The sequence below is a fragment of the Chanos chanos genome, chromosome 3, assembly GCF_902362185.1.
Source record: "Chanos chanos chromosome 3, fChaCha1.1, whole genome shotgun sequence".
Lineage (NCBI taxonomy): Eukaryota > Metazoa > Chordata > Actinopteri > Gonorynchiformes > Chanidae > Chanos > Chanos chanos.
The window spans coordinates 21,061,763-21,084,846 of NC_044497.1; the positions used below are offsets into that span (position 1 = coordinate 21,061,763).

The 23,084-nt window shown below is 40.1% G+C and overlaps 1 protein-coding gene across 1 annotated transcript in view; it reads right to left on the reverse strand.

Annotated features, from left to right (window-relative positions):
• The window catches only part of obscnb (obscurin, cytoskeletal calmodulin and titin-interacting RhoGEF b), a 74,870-nt gene that overhangs the window by 39,360 nt on the left and 12,426 nt on the right, over nucleotides 1–23,084 (reverse strand). The window contains 25 exon segments of the mRNA XM_030767648.1: nucleotides 3,425–3,691; nucleotides 3,888–4,154; nucleotides 4,853–5,119; nucleotides 5,400–5,666; nucleotides 7,710–7,976; nucleotides 8,292–8,518; nucleotides 8,992–9,298; nucleotides 9,438–9,704; nucleotides 10,170–10,436; nucleotides 13,180–13,446; nucleotides 13,646–13,915; nucleotides 14,263–14,529; nucleotides 14,764–14,868; nucleotides 15,503–15,664; nucleotides 15,840–15,993; nucleotides 16,141–16,253; nucleotides 16,585–16,851; nucleotides 17,478–17,744; nucleotides 18,044–18,313; nucleotides 18,580–18,846; nucleotides 19,236–19,511; nucleotides 19,615–19,890; nucleotides 20,606–20,881; nucleotides 21,680–21,955; nucleotides 22,671–22,946. Of these exon segments, the coding sequence (XP_030623508.1) occupies nucleotides 3,425–3,691; nucleotides 3,888–4,154; nucleotides 4,853–5,119; nucleotides 5,400–5,666; nucleotides 7,710–7,976; nucleotides 8,292–8,518; nucleotides 8,992–9,298; nucleotides 9,438–9,704; nucleotides 10,170–10,436; nucleotides 13,180–13,446; nucleotides 13,646–13,915; nucleotides 14,263–14,529; nucleotides 14,764–14,868; nucleotides 15,503–15,664; nucleotides 15,840–15,993; nucleotides 16,141–16,253; nucleotides 16,585–16,851; nucleotides 17,478–17,744; nucleotides 18,044–18,313; nucleotides 18,580–18,846; nucleotides 19,236–19,511; nucleotides 19,615–19,890; nucleotides 20,606–20,881; nucleotides 21,680–21,955; nucleotides 22,671–22,946 (6,192 nt within the window).

Here is a 23,084-nt window from a genome sequence, read left to right on the forward strand (position 1 = left end):
GTATGCCTTTTGAACTATACAATAAACTTATACTGCATCTGACTCAATGTTAGACTCCTATTGTTTTGTCTCAGAACAGGTATCGTGTGGCGTTGGGACTCAGTCTCACTTGGCCCAGGCTGAGAATTTCACCCACACTACTGTCAAGGACCCAATCTCTCCTTACTGACTATGGGGAGTCATATAATAGATACACAATTAAGGTGAACAGGTGTGTGTCGCATCATAGCTGCTTCTATAATCATGTATTTCAACATTGTTGGAGCACTGTATTGACCAATAAGTTAAATTGAAATATTCAGCACGAAAAACATTGTTTTGAAAAGGCCTGTATAACGCAGGAAAGGACATTTTAATAATCCAGTAACTGATGTGATTACTGAAATTTGAACTGTACTGCTTTACTTTACCTCTTTACAGATGAAAGTAATATAATTACAGTAACATGTTACTTTGTAACTCATTACCCCCAACAGCGGTTGCACTGAAATTCAGAAGCAGTTACTTTAGCAGGTACTTTAAAGAGATTTATGACAGGTAATACACAACAGCATAGCCAGAGCATGGAATCTGAGACATCCTGATCTTAAAATCAGTGCAGTCAGTAAGACTTGCTTTACTATTTACTTTTATGTCATGCTGAATGTTGGTCATTACATCACACTAAATACTCATTCTCTCAGCCGCTTATCCTGATCATAGGGCAAAACATACTCATTCATACCTAGGGGCAATTTAGTGTCTCCAATTCACCTAACCTGCATGTCTTTGGACTATGGGAGGAAACCCACTCAGACACAGGGAGAACATGCAAACTCCACACAGAAAGGAACCTGGCCGCCCAGCTGGGAATCAAACCCGAGACCTTCTTGCTGTGAGGTGACAGTGCTACCCACTATGCCACCGTGCCACCCATGCAAAAAACTGCCCATTGCATCTCATAAAATACCAATTACTGCATCATATTAAATACTGGCTGTTACATCATAATAATACAGGCTATTGCATGATATTGAGTTTAAACTAAATACTGGACATTGTATCCAACTAAATATTACTACCTCACCCCAAATACCGGCCAATACATCAGACTACATATGAGATATTATATCACCAGTTATTACATCACATTAAAAAATTATTATTTCATTACAGTAAATACTATTACAACACACTAAATACCAACGACTACAAATTATTGATTAGTTTGTCGTTTAAAAGATGTGGTCAGAGACAACTGACCATTTCTGTAACCCTATCATTGGTCACAATACCAGTCAACAGTCTGTGCAACCAAAAACTACATCAAAAACTACCAAAAACACACATCAGGTAACATACAATACACAGTAAAATGAGCATTTTGTTGCTTTTGTCATCTGCAAACAAGATGTACTTTCTGTTCTAACACAAATTAATATAAAGCCTTGTAATTAGCAGGGCTCATCTGATCTCCATGTTCTCGGACAGGTGCTAGAATTAACCTTTTGCAGTTTCTGTGGTCGTTCTCTCAGCTATTTTGCCAGACTGGGCTGAGGCTACAAACACTCCAAAGGGCTCCCTTTGTTAATTAATGTTTTTTAATGATATAACTGCCGGGTTTTACGTGTGTCAGGATAATGTTCATGTACAGGTGGTGGTGATTTACCTCCAAAAAAAGAGCTTGATAAGCACTGCCTTCCATAGAGCTGGTGTCGAGATGGTGAGGTGCTTATAATCAGAGATGGGTAGTATTTCAATTAAATTTTTTTAAAATATGTATTTAATTACTTCGGAGTATATTGTAATTTGTATTTTGCTGGATGAAAACTAATCAGATGTAATTTGTAACAAAATACTTTGTGAGATTGCATTTTGTGCATTTAAAATACTTATAATACTTAATCAAATATGTCATTTTATTCTCAAGTAAGACAAGAACTTTCATCACCAGGCTAACTGAAGGACTACTAACTATAGGACCACTAAAAATAGCCTATCACAGTTTTTGTCTAGATGCAAGTAAATCATGTGACACACCCTGTTGGGTCCAGCACACTCATTGTGAACGTTTTGTTTTCTTCATGACCAGTGAACCAAGGAAAGAAGCTGCTTTGGTGCTCGGTGCAAATTGCCATGGGGAAGTGGTTCTCCACTCCATTCTGGGGGACCCACTGTCCTGCACATCTTTGTTTTAACTCTCCTGCGCTCAGGACGGACATTACTGATTCCACTGATCAATTAATCATCAAGCCCTTGGTTAGCCCAATTAACTGTGATTATGAAGAGTTAAAACACAGACGTGCGGACGTGCCCGGGCCCTGAGGTCTGGAGTTGAGAACCACTGCCTTAAGGTAAAATACATAGTAAAATATACTATCAGATACTGCTCACTGAATGTCATTATAGGACAGAGGAATGGAGCAATTAGCAAATATCTGTGCTCTAAAACTTGTGAATTTACTTGCTAGCTTGCTAGTGGCATTCTAGCTAACATCACAGGCATGCTGAGACAGCGTGGGACAGTGGCATTTTGTGGTTAGTCTTACGGAAGCCTTCATTAGTGATAAATCAGGCTAGCTACTTTTGTTCCTCAGGACCAACTTAATTTCTAACAGCTAAATTTAGGCATTTTTACGCATAGCGGTTAATCTCTTATACTAAATGTGTTGCACTTCTTCAAATGACTGCTTGTAAAGCTAGAGATCTAGGAAATTAGCTTACTCTACTGTTGCACTTATTGTGAATCGCTCCTGATAAAAGGCATCTGCTAAATGCCTAGAACAGTGTTACAGATAATTCTGTATGTATTTTTGTATTTTCAAATTATGTGTATTTTAATTACATACATTTTCTCACACCAGTATTTTGTTTTGATACATTTGATGAACAAGTATTTGTAATTTGTAACAAGATACTTTTTGATGTATTTGTGCCCATCTCTGGTTATAATACATCTACATTTAAAAGTAAATTTATCGAACAAAACATGGCAGTTCATCAGAGGTGTCCTTACGTTCAGAGTCTAACAGGTGAACTATGCAACTACAAGCACTTCACCACAAAAAATCCCAACATACGGTTTTCCTTCAAGATCTGTGGTACACAAAGTTTTCAAGTGAAAAGTCTTTTTTCTTGTTCCTCCATAGACTCTGAGAGCCCATTAATGCACCATTGATGCCCATTTTTATAAATTCAGTGCCACAAATCAAGTTGATAATTTTATAATCCCAGAGATCCTTGCAATTCCAACTAGATGTGAATGAATAAAAATGACTAGAGTCTGGCCTTTAAAGACAGCTGGCTGAACAAGCCCTTTGCTGAACAATCAGGTAGCAAATCTTGACATTGAGCTACAGAAGAAAAACTAAGAGTGAGGAAGGAATTCTAGGAAGACAAGGGCGGTCTGCAACAATAACACACACAAATAAACAATTTTACATACCACTGATTTCTACTTTTGCTGTGCTCTTCTGTTCTCCACACACACATGTATAGTCTCCACTGTCTTCTGGTAGAACTTTGCTGATCACAAGTTCACACAGGGAGGCCTTCTGTGTCATCTGGTACTTTTCTCCAGACTTCAGGACCTGTGATCCCTTCTTCCATTCCACAGGTACTCCAGCTTTAGAGATCTCACAGTGTAGAGTAACACTGCCCCCCTCTTCAGCCTCCTGGCTCTGGAGCTCATGTTTGAAGGTCACTGGTAATGCTGAAGTGTCATTTATTTTTCAAGAAATGGTCAGGAAAAAAGATAAACATACAAAACATCCTAAAAATGTACAGTTACAAAGGACAGACACTGTCAAACATAAATCATATACAAAATATTTGTTTTACAAACCACAGAAATTGACAACACCAAACAAGTTGGGCCACACATAGTTTAACAAACTGTCTCCTCCTACCCTTTATCTTAATATTTGCTGTGGTCTTCTGTTCTCCACACACACAAGTATAGTCTCCACTGTCTTCTGGTAGAACTTTTCTGATCACAAGTTCACACAGGGAGGCCTTCTGTGTCATCTGGTACTTCTCTCCAGACTTGAGGACCTGTGTTCCCTTCCTCCATTCCACAGGTACTCCAGCTTTAGAGATCTCACAGTGTAGAGTAACACTGCCCCCCTCTTCAGCCTCCTGGCTCTGGAGCTCACATTTGAAGGTCACTGGTAACGCTGAGGAGCCATTTGTTATTCAATAATCAACAGGAAGAGTAAATTATCTATGCTGAGGTCATTTGGATGACAACACATACAAAATCCTTGCACATGACAAAATGCTGGCAAACAGTAGTGACAGATATAGGTACCCTTAAATGACTAATCATGCAAAAGAAAAGGCCTAACTTTCAGGGATAAAACACCAGGACTGCACACAAACAAAGAAAGTTTGTTCAGGAGTTTTTAGCAAAAAGAACACATACCTTGGAAAAAACAATTTTGTAAATTATTTTAGATGAAGGAGAGAAGTCCTTCACTGGGAAAACACTATGATAAGTATACTGTTTCTCATGTGAGGCTTGGGATTATTACATTTTTTTACTCTCTGTTCAGATGTATTGACTTATTGGACAGCAATATAATAAATACAAAGATGCTGGTTTTCAATATACTAAAAACATTCAGTAAAAACTCAAAATGTCTCCTCTTGCCTCCCTGACATGTAAAGTCTGTGTACCTGTGACCTTGAGACTAACAGGCTAATGTACACTCTCCCTGACCTGTGTGTAGCCAACTGCTCCATTTTCACACTATGAGTTTCATAATATCATAACTCTTATTGTGCGTACTACCATGCTTTGCAGAAACATAATGATATATACAATTTAGAGAAAGGGAAAACAACATTTTTAATGATAAAAGTCTCCTCCTACCCTTTATCTTAATATTTGCTGTGCTCTTCTGTTCTCCACACACACATGTATAGTCTCCACTGTCTTCTGGTAGAACTTTGCTGATCACAAGTTCACACAGGGAGGCCTTCTGTGTCATCTGGTACTTTTCTCCAGACTTCAGGACCTGTGTTCCCTTCCTCCATTCCACAGGTACTCCAGCTTTAGAGATCTCACAGTGTAGAGTAACACTGCCCCCCTCTTCAGCCTCCTGGCTCTGGAGCTCATGTTTGAAGGTCACTGGTAACGCTGAGGAACCACTGGTTGGGTTAATGACTTAAAATGACACTGAGGTACACAGGCAGAACAGCTTTGCCATACAAACAGACAAATTGAACAATTCTCTCAACAGTCATCAAAATACCATCAGCCTGAGTGAACACTAAGCACAGCATGCAGAAATTCAGTAAATCCATTAAAGTGAATCACAGTAACATCACTACGAAACAGAAAAATGAATGAGCACCACTCCTTTCTCTCTTTTTGTCATGTAATGGCCCATGAGTGATATAGAGTGTTATATCCCTACCATTAACAAGCAGCCTGGCTGTAGTTCTTTGATCTCCACATTCACAGGAGTACTCCGCACTGTCGTTTACAGTCAAACTCTTAATGTGCAACTCAAATGTTGAATCCTTTTCTATCATCTCATATTTTTCACTGGCTCTCAGGTTCTCAGACCCCTTCTTCCACTGGACACTGCATCCAGGTTTAGACAGCTCACAGCAGAGAATGACCTTTTCACCCTCTGTGGCATTCTGGTCCTTCAACTTTTGTTTAAACTTGGCAGGCTTTGCTGAAAGTGAACCAGTATAACAAATATGACTGCATATCATCACATGTGACAGAGTAAGAGACAAATGAACTGGTGAGCGAATACAGATGATGTGAGGAAGACAATTATAACAGTATGGCTTGTTTTTTGTTTTGATGGCCAGCAGCAGCCAAAACAAAGTTTTCTTGTTTTCATCTACCAAACTGATTAAGGAATCCGTTTTCATCGTGTTTTCATAATTCTACTTAGAAAAATTTGTCAGCCTAGGCATAACACAACAATGAACAATTAAAAAATTTAGCTAAGTAAAACCGTTGTTAAATATTTCTATAAACTCCACTATCTCAAGGCTTTATTAGAGCAAGCAGTATGGTTCACAACAAGAAGCAATACATGGAATGCAATGATAAAGAATTCCTAAATGGGAAGGTTTTCCATATGTGCTTTTGTTCTGAGTGGAAGCAGGCTCTTCAGACAAGTGCATGATACAAAAGATCTCAGTCACTGTGAGGAGCAGTAGTCAGGCACAGCCAGGTGTACCAAGAAAAAGTTAAATTGATGGGGTGAAAAAATTCAAGGATCCGGATAGTGGCCTTCCTGGTGACATGCACATGAAAATTCTCTAAGATGAGGCAACATGAGTTAAAGAACACAGAGAAGAAGGAAAGGTTTTGCTTGAAATGGTATGAAAATTTCCCAAACAAGAGCAAGAGACTGAACTGAGAAACAGTTCATTATAAATAACAAGCTAGCAAATCCACAAATCCACAAAAAATAGTACAGAGGAGTAGACAGAGGAGACGTGCAGTGGAGTGAGAAGGGATGGATTCATGCTTCCAGAAGACCGTGTCCAGCCGGAGGAGAGGATAGCTCGTATGCTGAGGTTACCTTTGACCAGAAGTGAGGCACTGGCTCTCTGGTCTCTGACCACTACTGTTATGGTGCCTGAGTCATTGGGCGTCAGTTTCTTCACTGTCAACATGTTGTACCCTCCAGGAGACGTCAGAATCTCATTATATTGACTGGCCTGTAGGGGAGTTTGATCAAGGCACCACTGCACAGGAGAAAAGTCGCAGGGACTAACGCGACATTTAAACGTAGCGGAGTCCCCCTCAAAACACTCAACGTCCTGTAGGTCCTCCACAATGTACACAGCCTGATCTGTGTATGACAAATGGTCAAACTGAAAACAAGGCCACTTTTGGTCTGAAACCCAGGCCAAAACCAGCTCTACTTTGAAAAGTGCGCACTGAAAAACTCAAACACTTGTAAACACTATCACAGCCATAGGCTGCAGAAGAGCAAACTATGCAATCATTAGGAAAAACATCAGAAGAAAAGAAGAAAAGATTATTTTCTGCCACAACACATCTACAGCAACACTGTCAGCAAACAGTGGGGACAATACTGCCACAATAATCAACAATCACAGAGGTAATCAAACACATCACCTGACAAATTCTGCCTGAATCACCATTGTATATATACATTTATATATACGTGTGTGTGTGCGTGTATGTGTGTCTGTCGGTGCCTGTGCCCTAGTTTTAATATCAGAGCCTTTAAAAACAAACACCTCACACACGACAGTGATCACATTCACACAAAGCGTCATATTTGTTCCATTATGACATCAGCCCCTAAATTACAGAATTACACATACTCATGTTTTTTTCAGCATGCTACAGAATGGATTCAGAGGAAGTAACATATGGACAGAATGGATGACGCTTATAGTTTCCTTCTTCCATAAAAGAGTTCTTCTATAAAAATCTGATGACAGTATTTTTTTTCAATCCTTTGGTTCTCAAGATGTTCGTTACAAGAATGTAACTATGCCATAGCTAAGTAAAAACCAAATTTGCCACATCAAAACATGTTTAATGCATGGGTTTAACAGACAGGTACCAAATTTGAGTAATTTTAATGGAGAGAACTAATTTTCATTACTATAAAGCATTCATGACCACACCGTCCTTCTGATTGCCTGATAATGAACACAATGAAAACCAAAGGTTCAGTTTGAGTAACATCTGCTGGCCATCCTGCTCCTCTGAGGCTTACCTTGCACAGTCAGTTTCGCTGTGCTCTTAGCAGTGCCCACATTACAGGAGTAGGCCTCACCATCATTCTTTTCCAGGTTGTTAATGGTGAGGATAAGGACAGTTCTGCGCTGGGTCATCTGATACCTTCCCCCTGGCTTCAGCTCCTTTGCCCCTTTCAGCCACGTAACTTTGGTTGCAGGCTGGGCGGTCTCACACTCCAGAGACACCGTGCCTTTCTCCTCCACCGTAGCATCTCTCAGCTCCCTGATGAACTTATTGACTGGCTCTAAAGAGAGAAAACCCAATTTTTACGTGGTCCAGGTGTGGTATAACAAGCATGCAGTTAAATTGCAAAAATTGTCTTATTTCTCATGAGAAACACAAAATTTACATGATAAGTTTTAAACAGGCTGAATTTTGGGTGTTGAAATATTAGCTGACAGATACACTCTAAAAGTAAATAATGATTCTGGATACCACTGAAAAACCTTGGTATTTCACTCTGCTTTCATTCAATAGCACTGGAAGATTCATGAGATTTACATGAGCAAATCAAATTACTTTTAAAATACCACATCTCAAATGAAAAGTGAACACTTGCCTTTGATTTCTAGCTTGGCCTTGGTAGAGAGCCCACCAACAATCTGACAGCTATATTCTCCAGAGTCCTTTTCTGTCACATTGTGGACAGTAAGCTTCATAACCTTGGCCTCTTGGCTTATCTCATACTTTTGACTCTTCAGTATGGCTTTGCCATCCTTGGTCCATTTGATATCAGCAGCTTCTGACAACTCACAGCTAAACACAGCATCCTCTCCAGGGGCAACGCTGGCCCCTTCCAGCTCTTTGGTCATAATGGGAACTGAACCTGCATTAACAACAAACATGATTTTCTCAGACAAGCTTTTTTCATTGGCTCCGCAGTAACAGTGTAACAATTCTTAAACCAAGATCAAAATCTCGATTCAAACATCTTGTGTGCGCCCCCCCCCCCCCCCCCCCCCCCCCAGTTTCCCACTGTTTACATGTTTGTACAGGTTTATAAGTTTACAAGTAAATTCATAATAAATGAAAAGAAGTTTTATGTTTTGCATGTCTTTTTTTTACTGTACTGAAAACATACTGAACTGTGACTTCAGAACCGAGGTAGGTACTGAACTGTGACTTTTGCATACTGTTACACCCCTACTCCACAGGTTTAGCCTGTTTTTACATTCAACCACCAAATAACAGGTATGAATTTAGATGATTAAAAATGCCTGGCAATAGTTGGGTTCATTGGTGAACTATACAGATACCACCACACTGCCTCTAACTTCAGTAAAATAAATGTTTTACCCTCAACAGCAAGAGTTGCTTTCGAGCTCAAGTCATTTATGGCAAAAATCACATCGCCCGAATCAGATGCCGTCACTCCCTTGATGGTCATGGTGTACTTGCGTCCTTTGCTGCTGATCTGGAAACGTCCACTATGAGTGACAGGCTGGCCGTTCAGGCTCCAAGAGCAACTGTCTGTGCTCTCCCGTGACAGGATACACTCAAAGGTACAGCTCTCGCCTGCTTTAGCTTCTACTGACTTCAGGCGTTTGGTGATACCAATACTAATATCTGTAACAATGTAGAAAAGAACTAGCTCTTAAAAAGGTTCCTCTGAACCAGAAGAAACATGCTTCAACCCAGAGAGGTTACATACAATACATTTGGTAGCAAAGATTTGCCTGACAAATCTGTCTTTTCTCCTACGCACCTCTTACTGTGACCTTTGACTTGGCAAGGTCTGAACCAAGATCACAGGTGTACTCTCCTGCATCACTCTGTGTAATGTCCCGGATGGTCAAGCTCAGGACTTTGCCATTGTGTTGGATTTCATGTTTGGTTCCAGTAATAAGGACTGTACCATCTTTTCTCCAGATGGGGGAGACCCTGGACTTAGAGGCCTCACATTTCAGAGTGATAGTGCCTTTCTCTTCTCCAATGACATCATCCATGGATTTCAAGAAGACAGCCAGTTTCTCTGAGTTCAGGTAGAAACAGAGGTGAGCACTCAATATTTGCTTAAATGCTGTGTGATATTTATGCAATATATATTTACGTTCTGCCCTCCATGACACACAAGAATTTAAATTATCAAGACATAGGTAACAATACCACTATCTGCTGTACATGGAATCAAAGTAAATTTTACGTTTTCAGCAAAGTAGGTGTCATAATGAAATGGAATGGGAAGAGGATTCAGACCATTTCATTGGAGGTGACTCAGTCATAAATGTATAATATGAGCTTATCGATTAATTACACAAATAACATGCATGTGGGGACATGAATTGGCCTTGACCTTTTTCTTCACATTCTGAAAGCTAGTGGCAGTTTGTGCAACCCTGCAATCAGGTTGGGGTGGTTTTCTGTTCATCTTGGTTGAATATCTGTTATGTTTCAATTCAAATATCCAACTGAAAATAAACATTCCAGTTTGACTCACCTTTAACCTTGAGGTTCACAGTTTCTCTGATGTCTCTAACAGTAAATGTGATCTTGCCTCCATCCTCAGGTGCCAGGTTTTTTAGGGTGAGGGTGTGGGTCTTGCCCACATGCTGTATAACATTGACGTCATTGGTGAACAGAGGTTTGTCATTCAGCAGCCACTGCACCTCCTCATCAGCGTAGTTGATCTCACAGGTAAACAAAGCATCTCCATCCTCGTCAACCTCCACATCTGCCAAATGCTTGGTGATTTGGATTTTGCGCACTATCAAAAATAATATTGTATCTGGTTGACATGCACTCAAAACACAATCATATCATATAATCATCGACCATGTGGCAGTACCTATGGGGGCGGATTAACACACAGGCTAGAACAGGCTGTAGCCTTGAGTCCAACAGCGATTAGAAGCCTCTGATTGGCCAGAAAATTTTCATTTTAATTTTATTCTCCTATTTTTTGCGACAGACCTCTGGGAATCTACTAAAGACATTAAATAATTTGTGAGTTGATGATTGTATAGAGGAACTGGGTTTGCAAGTAAAATTTATTTTGGCAGATTTTACAATGCTATTGGGTTACACTTTATTTGGATAGTTCACCAGCAGAGGGTGTATAGAGTAGATATGATGATTCAAGAACATACCTACATATTTTCAGAACAATTTAGTCAAACTTCAACTACGGTTAGAGCTCAGGTTAGGGTTAGGGTGAGGGTCAACTTATGCGATACAAATGTTCAATAGAATAATGTATGTACACATATTCAACAAACAATTAGTAATCCATATTGTTAGTCCTGTTGAACATTCTAATGTTCAACAATATATATACTAATGGTTGAATCTCAACTAGGATATGGGCATCGATATTAACAACTGCAAAGGGCAATGCTGTGAAAATGCAGCCAGTATGTGTATTGTTTATGAAGGCCTGCCAGCACCCAGGTGAGAAAAAAGTACCCTGAAGTATACTTAATTTAAGTAAAATTGGTATACTTCAGTGCACTGATGATTAATGTACTAAACTGTGCTATGTTTGACGTACGAATTATGTACTTCGTAGGCTAGTTATAAATCATTATTATATATATATCATACTTAAATACAACTAAGTGTACTTGACTGTACTATTTTGAGACACCATTAAGATGCACTTAAATATACTAAAGTACATCTTTTTACTAATTCTGTATTTTTTAAAAATGTACTTTGTTTCAACTTGAAGTATATTTGAATCCACCTTTCAGACAACTGTTAATGCATTTGTAATATATAGAAAATATATTTGTAATTCAATCAAAATGTGTGGATAATACATTGTAAGTATACTTCAAATTAATTTCTAAATATATATGATATGATATATACACTACTGTAATTGAACTCAAAACTGCATATTCAGCAGCGACTCAGCTGACTAAGCCCAGTATGAGTATCGCCAATGCTGCTGCCTTGATCAAACTGCACTTAACATATCAGACTTAACATAATATAACCACACCACTGCTAGATACCCATGTGCAGTTGTCAACTTCCAAACGGTGGCACATTCCCTGAGTAGATAAACTGCAGATAACAAGCACACACACAACACATTACAGAATAGTAATCTTCTTGAGCAAGAAGAACTCTTTAACAACATTACTGCACAACAGATCTCCCAGCATGCCCTGTCCAAACCAGGAAGTAAACAGCAACAGAACAGACTGTTACAGTACTTTTGGCCCTCCATATCCGCATCCGCGGATTCAACCAACAGTGGGTCGAAAATATTCAGGAAAAAAAAACTCCAAAAAGTTCCAAAAAGCAACACTTGAATTTGCCGCACACAGAGCACTACACATCACTTCATGCGAATGAAGTGATGTGGAGGCATACTCTGCTGTAGCCTCCCGTCATTTCACCGGTCATCAGTCTCTCTCCGGCACTCGTTGTCTGAGCAGTGTTCACCTCGCATCTCATTCGCTCGTGGAATGAATTTATATTTTCTCTATTTATAATTCTGTTTTCTATATGTACTGGTATTTTTGATATTCTGTGTTTTATTCTATGTATTTCTCTCTCAGGTCATTAATTGAAAGCACTCTGTAAGTGTTGAAAGAAAGAAAATGTGACATTGTTGGTAACGTACTATGTAGTTAGGCCTACAATGGTTGCGTCTGTAGGCCTACTGATCATGTACATTTTTTGGACTTTTGGACATTTTTTTTTCTTGTCATTATTCTCTAAACCAGGGGTGGGCAAATCCAGTCCTGGAGGGCCGGTGTCCTGACGTTTCTTGTTTTCACCTCTTAGCTACCTGTTGATTTTCATTTTGAAAACAGGTGTGCAAGCTCTTCAGCCAATCAGAGACTGTATTTAGTTGGTCAACAAGAAAAACAGCAGGACCATGGCCCTCCAGGACCGGAATTGCCCACCCCTGCTCTAAACAATACAGTATAACAACTATTTACATATCTACTGTACCTGTCTACTCTATGGCTAATCATAGGTGTAATGTATTTGAGTCTATTGGTTGCAGTGGACTTGCACAAGTTTTGAACATCATTTGATTGCTGGTACTGTTCTTGGGATAATAAGCTCACCCAGAGTGGTCTCTGTGCTATTTTGTTGCTGCTATTGTTGTTGTTGTTATTGCAGATGGTCATTTTCAGCGCAAGTGTGTATGTGACTGCTGTTGTAAACTTAGAGATAACTATGAATCTGATTGATTGGTTGCATTTCTGTATTTATATTATCAGGTTACTGAATCACCATTGACTGTCATACAGCCCTCAACTTCTGGCTTCTGTACCACAGGGCAAATCAGTGTACCTTTGACAAGCTTCTGCCATATTGTCCTACATCACAAACAATCAACATAAAACCTCCTAAGGGTAAATTAGGTAAAGCTTACTATGTGGTGTGTCAACTGACACACCACATAAACAACACTGTGACCCATTTAGTCTGTTGAGTGAACTGTTCCAAACTACATGCCCGTATTACTTTCCTTTTGACCTTACCTTCGACTGTTAGAGTGGCTTTGCTCTCGCTGGATCCAGCCTGACACCGATACTCTCCTGAGTCCTCAGCAGTCAGGCCCTGGATGGTCAGCTGCACATTTGCTGCGTTCTGTTTCATGCTGTACTTGTTTGACGCCTCCAGCAGGGTTTGACCTCTGAACCACTGCACCTCTTTGGGGGGTGCAGACAGTTTGCAGATCAGTGTTGCTGAGTCCTTCTCCTTGGCTGTCATGTCTTTGAGAGGCTCCACAAATTCAATGGGACGCTCTGTGGGATAGGAACACACAAGCAAATATTCTATATCTGTCAATAAAGCTATGTTTGGTGTCAAATAAAGAGTAAACTGATCAATTTTAGACTGATCCTGGACCCTGGTGTAGAGCTGATAAATAACATCCATGTAGTAATAGCTATTGATCAGACATTGTCAGTGTAAACTTGGTGGAAACAAGGCAACAACTCTGACCTTTCACAGTCAGCTGAGCAACAGACTTGCTCTTGCCAGCAGTGAACTGGACAAGCCCGGTCATAGAGGCCTTGGATTTCTTAAAGGTGAGACGATGCATCGTGCCTTCTTTCTCCATCTCTACGTCCACACTCTCCCTCAGTGGCTCACCATTCAGTGTCCATTTGACCGGCTTCACAGACTCCATGCTTATCTCAACCTCAAAGTAGGCGGCGAAGGGCTCTGTGACTTCCACAGGGCTAAGCTGCCGCACTATGCTTATAGCTTGTTCTGGAGATGACAATAAATCAAAGTAGAGCATCAGAGCAGCTAACCCAGAGAGTGAGTTGTATGAATGACTTGATTCATAATCAAGACAATATAGGACAGGTCCAGAGCTGCATGCACACAAATTTTGTTGCAGATTTGTTACAACTAATCTGCAATCTGTCACAAGCATGTAATTAACATGTAACGGACATGTAATGCCATGTAATTATTACCCAACTTCATTCCAATCCTACTGATCTGCTTATATAAACAGTGAAAGTACTGACTTAAACACTGGTTGATACGAGTAACTGGAAAGTTCAAGGTCAATATCAGAGTATCTCATCTGAGTATCTTTCAGTGTTTACCCTCTACAAGCAGCTGACATGAAGTCTTATCATCAATAGCGTCACACGTGTATGTGTCCTCATCGCCAGAGTCCACATCGTTGATGGTCAGTTTGCGGTAGATATCCTCGCTGGTGATCTCATACTTTTTGCTTGCTTTGATTTCCTTCTTGTTCTTGTACCACTTGACCTTGGCACTGGCTCGCGAAACCTGGCACTCAAGGTGCCCCCGGTGTTTGTACATGGCAATTTTGTCTCTCAGTTTCTTCACAAACCTGACAGGCAGCTCTGTAATGATTATAAGGCCAATTCACAGGCCTCTTAGGACTTCTACAGCTCAGATGACATAGTTTGTTAAACAACAATTAAGTCAAACTTAGACACAGACCTAGTGCAGTCTATTAGTTATTACATTTATCTGAATGCACAGACCTACTGTAGTTTATTAGTTATTACAACATGTATATTAATGGAAAATTACATGCTGCATTCAGTCCTCTGTTTCCCATTTTATTCACTTACCTTTGACCTTCAGCTTAGCAGTTGAAGAGGCTTTCTCTGCTGTGAACTTGATTTCAGCTGCATCCTCTGCTTTCACAGACTTAAACAGCAGCACAAATGTTCTACCTGTGACAGACAGCAGAGCAAGTCTGTCAAATATCAGAACTAAAAAAGACACCAGAGTGCCAAGTGAATCAAACATATTTTTAAGGTAGGACTTGGTGGCATAACAGATGAGCCTTAAGACTTGGAGAGGTCAATGCCATAGCAGGGATTTTTAAACTACTGTTCACACTGGAAGCACTTTTATTTACACGAAAAGAAAATGATTCCCATCCTCACAAACGGCTGCTTCACAACTGAAGTGACTGAATGTGCTGATGCTTAAGACAACCGAAAAGATATTGATTTGTGGAAAATGATCCTGGGCTAATCAGCTGATTTAAAAATGTAGATTAAAAGAATCAATAGGCTGTTTAAAAAATGTGAAAATGAAGATTAAACATGTAAATAAACATATTGATGTAAATATACACAATCTATCTAGACCACAAATCAGTGAGAAATACAGGGCGGCAAGATTGAGGTGGGTGAATTATGACTCAAATTTGCCATTCATAAAAAAAAAAAATAAAGAAAGACAGAAAAAGAAAAACATTGTTCTGTGACATGTCCTGTTACTGCCCAGATTCCACACTGTTGAAATGATAGCTTGATGTGAAGTTTTGCCTGTCGTGTGAGTGGGAAAGCTCCTGCTCACCCTCCTGTCTCATTTTGATGTTGTCTCCAGCTTTGAGTTTGGTGTTGTCTTTGTGCCACTCTCCCTCTACCTCGTCATGAGAAACCTCACAAATGAATGCAGCACTCTCTTTCTCCATCACCTCCACATCCTCCAGCTCCTTCACAATGTTTATATCTCGGGCTACAGGGGAGGAAAAATGGAAATAAATGTAACCAAGATTTAAAGCCCTCTCCCTCCATCTTTAAGTTATAAGCATTCCCAAAGCAAAACCGATTTTAATGTAGTGATAGTGGTTCCAGACATATATATCAAATAAATGTTTCTAATAAGTAGTATTAGAATTAACTATTGTTACCATGAACGGTGAGCTTGGCTGAAGTATTGTCATGGCTGGTGTGGCAGCTGTATGTGCCCTGGTCTTCATAGGCACACTTATGGATGAGGAGACTACGTTTTCGACCCTGGGAGTAGATACCAAGTCTCTTTCCTGGCTTCAGTTCCTCCTCACCCTGGCAACAGTAGCAGTGTTAAAAAACAAGCTCACCAACATACTGTATAATTTAAATAATTTGCTGTTATTTAAGTTCCTCTGGCAATAATTGTACCATTCAGAGAAACGATGAAAAGCTATAACAACTATTTTCAAGCTTTGATACCTTAAACCACTTGACATCGGCATTAGCTCTTGAAACCTCACATTCAAAGGTAACCTTCTCCTTCTCTGGTGCTTTGATGTCCTCAAGAGGTTTGGAGATCTTTGCAGGAGGTTCTATAAAAGTAAATATTGTATACCAGATCACACTGTCTTTTTTCATACTAACAGATATGGAATATTCCATAAAGACATAAGTTTGTTGTGAGCAAAAACATACCAGCAATGCATTCTTGACAATTATTGATCAATATTGCTTGTAATATCTCATTCAAAGTAGAATTATTGAGTTTTTCTGCATGACTTCAGGAGGATTTTAGGTATGGGTTTTGAAGTTCAGACCCAAAATTTATTTTAAAAAAGAAAGAAAGAAAGAAAGAAAGAAAGAAAGAAAGAAAGAAAGAAAGAAAGAAAGAAAGAATGAATCCATCAATCAGTGGAGACACACCTGTGACGGTCAGTTTAGCAGAGGTGTGGATGCCCTCTGCCTGAAAGGAGATGGTGCCACTGTCTTCTATCTTTAGCTGAGACAGAGTTAAGGAATGCTTTTTTCCCAGGGCTGTGATGAGGCATGTGGGCCCTGCTTTGATTGCCTTTCCGTCCTTAGCCCAGGATCCCGGAACATCAGGCTGGCTCAGCTCTACTTCCATTGTCACCGTCTCCTTCTCATGAACTTTCGTCTCTGTAAGGCCTTTCACCACCCCTATCTTCTTCACTGAGGAAGACAGGAAGAACTCATGATATTGCTGAGTCAGGTCACTACATTATTCACTTTGAGGCACACACATTAGTGCCCTTTGTTGGTTTAAGTGATCAGGCAGCACAGTATTAAAGTCATGAAAGTCAGTTAAATATAAAATAATATTGCATTGCCTGGGGATCTCATAAAGTATCTATTTCTGGTCTTTTTTTGGATTATACATGCCTCCATGTGGTATTATCCATGAATGAGAATACATTTAATGCTTTTTACACACAGTTCTGATGTTTGTCATGATGCTGGTGCTCTGAACCCTTTCATCAGCTTTCTATGTATTGTAAAGTGCATAAACAAAAACTTTATAAACTGAGAGAGAGTTAAGACATTAAAATAAATAGATGTCCATGTGATTACTGTTCCATCTCACAGATTATTCAGCGTTGGTTTTCTTAAGACACTTTTTATTTTACATAAGGTCAGTTTTTATTTTTTATCATTTTGTTGTTTGCATTTTCATGTGATTCCATGCTTGTGTTTTTATATTTCATCATTATACATTTTAATTTGTCTGTATGCTTGATGATTTAATCTGTTGCTGTTGCTGTAAAACATTGCAGCAGCATAGGTCTTGAAAGACTTACTTTCCACCGTGAGCTTGGCCTGGGTCTTGTCGTCCAGCGTTTCACATGAGTAATAGCCGCGGTCAGCGTAGGTCACGCTGTTAAAGATGAGAGTCTGTTTGGCACCATCCACTCTGATCTCCAGGTTACCTCCAGGCTGCAGCACTACGCTGTTTTTCATCCATTTGACATCAGCAGATGGTCTGCTCAGCTCCACCTCCAGGCTCACCTTATCCTGCTCCTGCACACTCAGGTTCTCCAGCTTCTTCTTAAATGTGACAGGGACCTCTGCCAGAGAGAGAGGAACAAGCATGAATAGAAACAAATCTATCACACAGTGCTCATGAAGATACAAACCTGCTTATAAAAGGTACATTGCAGTGGTTTCATCTCAAAATGGAGTGAAATGTAAAGACACCAAATTGACATCTGCAACTTTGGATTTGAAAAATTCGTCCTACACTCTGATGAAAGCGTTAATAACCCTGCACTCCTAGCGCAATGATGATGTAACAATGATACTATCTATTCAAAGACAAATACAATCACAACAAATCAACAAAGTGTTCCCTTAGTGATTCCCTTACGCTGTACTTGCAGAGTGGCTTTGGACACCTTCCCTTCAGCATCCACACTGATCTCTCCAGCATCCTCCTGACTGACAGATGAGATGGTGAGGGAATGACTTGTCCCTCCGTGGGCTATCTTATATTTGGCACCTGCAGTGATGGGTACGTTGTTACACAACCACCTCACGCTCACATCTGCGGGTGTGATGGCACACTTAAAGATGGCGTCTTTTCCCTCAACTGCAACAATGTTGCTCAGTTTGGAGGTGAACTTCACCAGGCGGGGAGCTGAAATAATTCATGAAAACTGTCATTTGATTTGGCAGCTTTATGTTCATAGGTTACTGCCCTCTACCATTATAATTATGTATGTGTTACCATGGAGTATGTCATCAGCTGAGGTCTATTGGTTCCATTGGTTGTCTTTTTTAACTAGGTTCAACTCTGTCTGTGTAATATATAATACAAAACCAACTCATAGCCAAGTTGTGTATGTGGGTATGACTGAGTTCACACCAAAATCAGTTGATAAGTGTCATTCAGATGGATTTAACCTTTGGTGGTGATCTTAGCAGAGGTCTTGTCTTCCCGACATTCGCAACTGTACTCCCCTTCATCATCCTGGGTCACAGCAGTTATGGTGAGGATTCGGTTGGCACCATCAGCACTGATGCTGTGTCTGCCAAAGGGTTTGATCTCTTTACCATTATGACGCCACAGCACGTCTCCCTTGGCTCTGTTCAGTTGGCAAGACAGAATCAGTGTGTCCTCCAGCACAGCCGTGACTGCCGCCAGTGGCACCACAAACTTCAGTGGGGGCTCTGTTGGAAAACAGTTTCTTTTTTTCAGCTGAGGAAGTGAGCTCAGTATTAATTCCCAAGCTAAAAAGTGATTTCAAAAATTATTGATTTTAAGTTTTTAACACATAAATTTGATTTTGATTCATTCATAGATAAACTGAGAATTGAATGAGTCAAGACATAAAATCTCAAAGTAACCTCAGTTTCAATTAACTGACTATCACTATAGCTGTCTGGATGTAACAAAATAAATTTAAAATTTTGCAATTATCCAAATATGCACAATCATCCAAATCATCCAATTAGGCCATTTACCAATCTAACAAGCTTTTGTAACTAATCAAACAGGTCATTTAATCCTCAAGGAACCTGAGTTTTCCAATGTGTTGCATGTATGCAACAGAACTAACCTTTAATTTGAACTTTGAACTCAATCTTGTCATCGTCCGTCCGGCAGGTGTATGTACCACTGTCTTTTGTTTCACTGGAATTCACCACCAGGGTACAGGAGAGACCCTCCCTCCTCATCTCATACTTTGCACTCTCTTTCAGTTCCACACCATCGCGGAACCACTTAACGCTTGCATTCTCCGATGTCAACTCTGTGGTCAAAACAGTCTTCTCAGTTGCATGTACTACAACTGTTTCTTTCATCGCAGACTTTTTCTGGAATTTGGCAGAGACATCTGCAGGGGATGAGGAGAAACCTTTTTAAGTCCAATGAAGACAAGCATGATGAATTTCAAATAATCACATTTTATTCAACAGATGCATAATATAATTTCATACCTGCCACTTGAATCTTAAAGACCAGTTTCTCACTTCCAGCCTCACAGGTGTACTCCCCAACATCTTTCTTCTCCACACTGTCCAGGACCAGCTGACGACTCTTGCCCTTTGACTCCATGTGGACAGTCTTACTGGAACTCAGCTGCTTGCCGTCCTTGTACCATTTCACCTCTGTCTTGGAGTCAGACACGTCACAGCCCAGAGTGGCCTTCTGGGAGAGAGCAACTTTCACCTCCCTCTGCACAGACTCCTTGTTCACAAATCCAGCTTGGGCCTCTGAAGGGGTAAGATATTGTACAGTGTTATATTTAAAAACCAAAAGATGAATTTATTCCAGCGGTGGCAACCTGTCCTGAGTACTTTAAAATATTGTGGTGTTAACTCTCATGAGGAGTACATGGCCAAGAGCTCAGCATCTCAGCCGCATAAAATATGACTAGACAGGATTCCATGGATGTACAGTGTATTTAGATATCCAAAGGTCCTACAAAAGCTACACCTGCCTTGTGTTTCTCTCACAAATGAGCATGTTAATTTGAATACTAATACTGAAAGCAAATCTGCCTCAGAAATATCTGAGAAACACAGCAAAGCTTAAAGTGCAAGGCAGACACAAAGCTGTCTACATAGGAGAATGCAAAACAAACAAAAACAAAAACAAAAAACAATGAGCATGAGCTGTGATAAAATTATGGATGGATAATATTGAAGATGCAATAATTTATACATTTCTGGAATCATAAATAATTCAGATTATTTGTGAGGATCAAATGAGGCACCAGAATGTAACTTTGATTATCAAACATATGTGTTAACAGTGCATTGCCTATCAGTTGAGGGGTTAGTGGTTCTAAAGTCCAGTAAACATATTTATTATTACCAGAGTGTACATCAAAATTTCAACACATTACAGCTGTAGTGACATAATGCATTTGGGAAACTGGAAAAACAGATGCCCAGTCTCACCACATAGGTACTGAATCTTCCATACCTGCCACCTGAATCTTAAAGACCAGTTTCTCACTTCCAGCCTCACAGGTGTACTCCCCAACATCTTTCTTCTCCACACTGTCCAGGACCAGCTGACGACTCTTGCCCTTTGACTCCATGTGGACAGTCTTACTGGAACTCAGCTGCTTGCCATCCTTGTACCATTTCACCTCTGTCTTGGAGTCAGACACGTCACAGCTCAGAGTGGCCTTCTGGGAGAGAGCAACTTTCACCTCCCTCTGCACAGACTCCTTGTTCACAAATCCAGCTTGGATTTCTATTGGGATGACCAAATTGCATTATGAAGAATCATACATGCTCCAGCTAATGACATGACATTTTAAAGTTTTATACCATGCATGCTATAATGAACATAGCAATGCCCGTAATGGGATTATATCGGCAGGGTCAGGCCAGGATTAAAACAGATGGTGGAACGAATCAACCAAACAAAATGATGAAAGAGTGATAAAAAAAAATAAAACACAAAAACAAAACCATAATAAGTGAGAAACAGGTCACATTTTAATTGTTTTTATGTGGCCTTTGGTACCAAACATATTCCTGATGGAGCTCTCGTGAAAATCCTGCATGATCACTGCTGAACAGCCCACTCTAAATTATGCAATAGACTTATTCTGTGCCTTAGTTCAGCCTTTCATACCATCTCCTCCATATTGATCCTAGACCAGCTTGCCAGCTTGAGTTTAACTGGCATAGTTAATCATGGTGTCCCTCAAGGATCAGTAGTGGGCCCACTTGTTTTTATCATTAACATCTTCCCTATTCACTGTATCATGCACCAACCTCGAATGATGGCTGCAAATGTCAAAACCATAAAAACACTATCTTAGAGTCCAGGCTTAGGATATGTGACAGTGATAATTATAGTGGGATAGGGTAATAAACAGCCACAGTAATTTTGTGAACTTTCAACTTTCATAGTTGTAGATGAATTTTGGAAAATGAACCAAACAGACTGAAACAAAAATGACTGAAAAACAAAAGTGCACAAAAAAAAAAAATCCCAAATACTGATAAGAGGCAAACCAGACTGGTGCTGAATCCTCCATACCTGCAACCTGAATCTTAAAGACCAGTTTCTCACTTCCAGCCTCACAGGTGTACTCCCCAACATCTTTCTTCTCCACACTGTCCAGGACCAGCTGACGACTCTTGCCCTTTGACTCCATGTGGACAGTCTTACTGGAACTCAGCTGCTTGCCATCCTTGTACCATTTCACCTCTGTCTTGGAGTCAGACACATCACAGCTCAGAGTGGCCTTCTGGGAGAGAGCAACTTTCACCTCCCTCTGCACAGACTCCTTGTTCACAAATCCAGCTTGGGCCTCTGAAGGGGTAAGATATTGTACAGTGTTATATTTAAAAACCAAAAGATGAATTTATTCCAGCGGTGGCAACCTGTCCTGAGTACTTTAAAATATTGTGGTGTTAACTCTCATGAGGAGTACATGGCCAAGAGCTCAGCATCTCAGCCGCATAAAATATGACTAGACAGGATTCCATGGATGTACAGTGTATTTAGATATCCAAAGGTCCTACAAAAGCTACACCTGCCTTGTGTTTCTATCACAAATGAGCATGTTAATTTGAATACTGATACTGAAAGCAAATCTGCCTCAGCAGTATCTGAAAAACACAGCAAAGCTTTAAGTGCAAGGCAGACACAAAGCTGTCTACATAGGAGAATGCAAAACAAACAAAAACAAAAACAAAAAACAATGAGCATGAGCTGTGATAAAATTATGGATGGATAATATTGAAGATGCAATAATTTATACATTTCTGGAATCATAAATAATTCAGATTATTTGTGAGGATCATATGAGGCACCAGAATGTAACTTTGATTATCAAACATATGTGTTAACAGTGCATTGCCTATCAGTTGAGGGGTTAGTGGTTCTAAAGTCCAGTAAACATATTTATTATTACCAGAGTGTACATCAAAATTTCAACACATTACAGCTGTAGTGACATAATGCATTTGGGAAACTGGAAAAACAGATGCCCAGTCTCACCACATAGGTACTGAATCTTCCATACCTGCCACCTGAATCTTAAAGACCAGTTTCTCACTTCCAGCCTCACAGGTGTACTCCCCAACATCTTTCTTCTCCACACTGTCCAGGACCAGCTGACGACTCTTGCCCTTTGACTCCATGTGGACAGTCTTACTGGAACTCAGCTGCTTGCCATCCTTGTACCATTTCACCTCTGTCTTGGAGTCAGACACGTCACAGCTCAGAGTGGCCTTCTGGGAGAGAGCAACTTTCACCTCCCTCTGCACAGACTCCTTGTTCACAAATCCAGCTTGGATTTCTATTGGGATGACCAAATTGCATTATGAAGAATCATACATGCTCCAGCTAATGACATGACATTTTAAAGTTTTATACCATGCATGCTATAATGAGCATAGCAATGCCCGTAATGGGATTATATCGGCAGGGTCAGGCC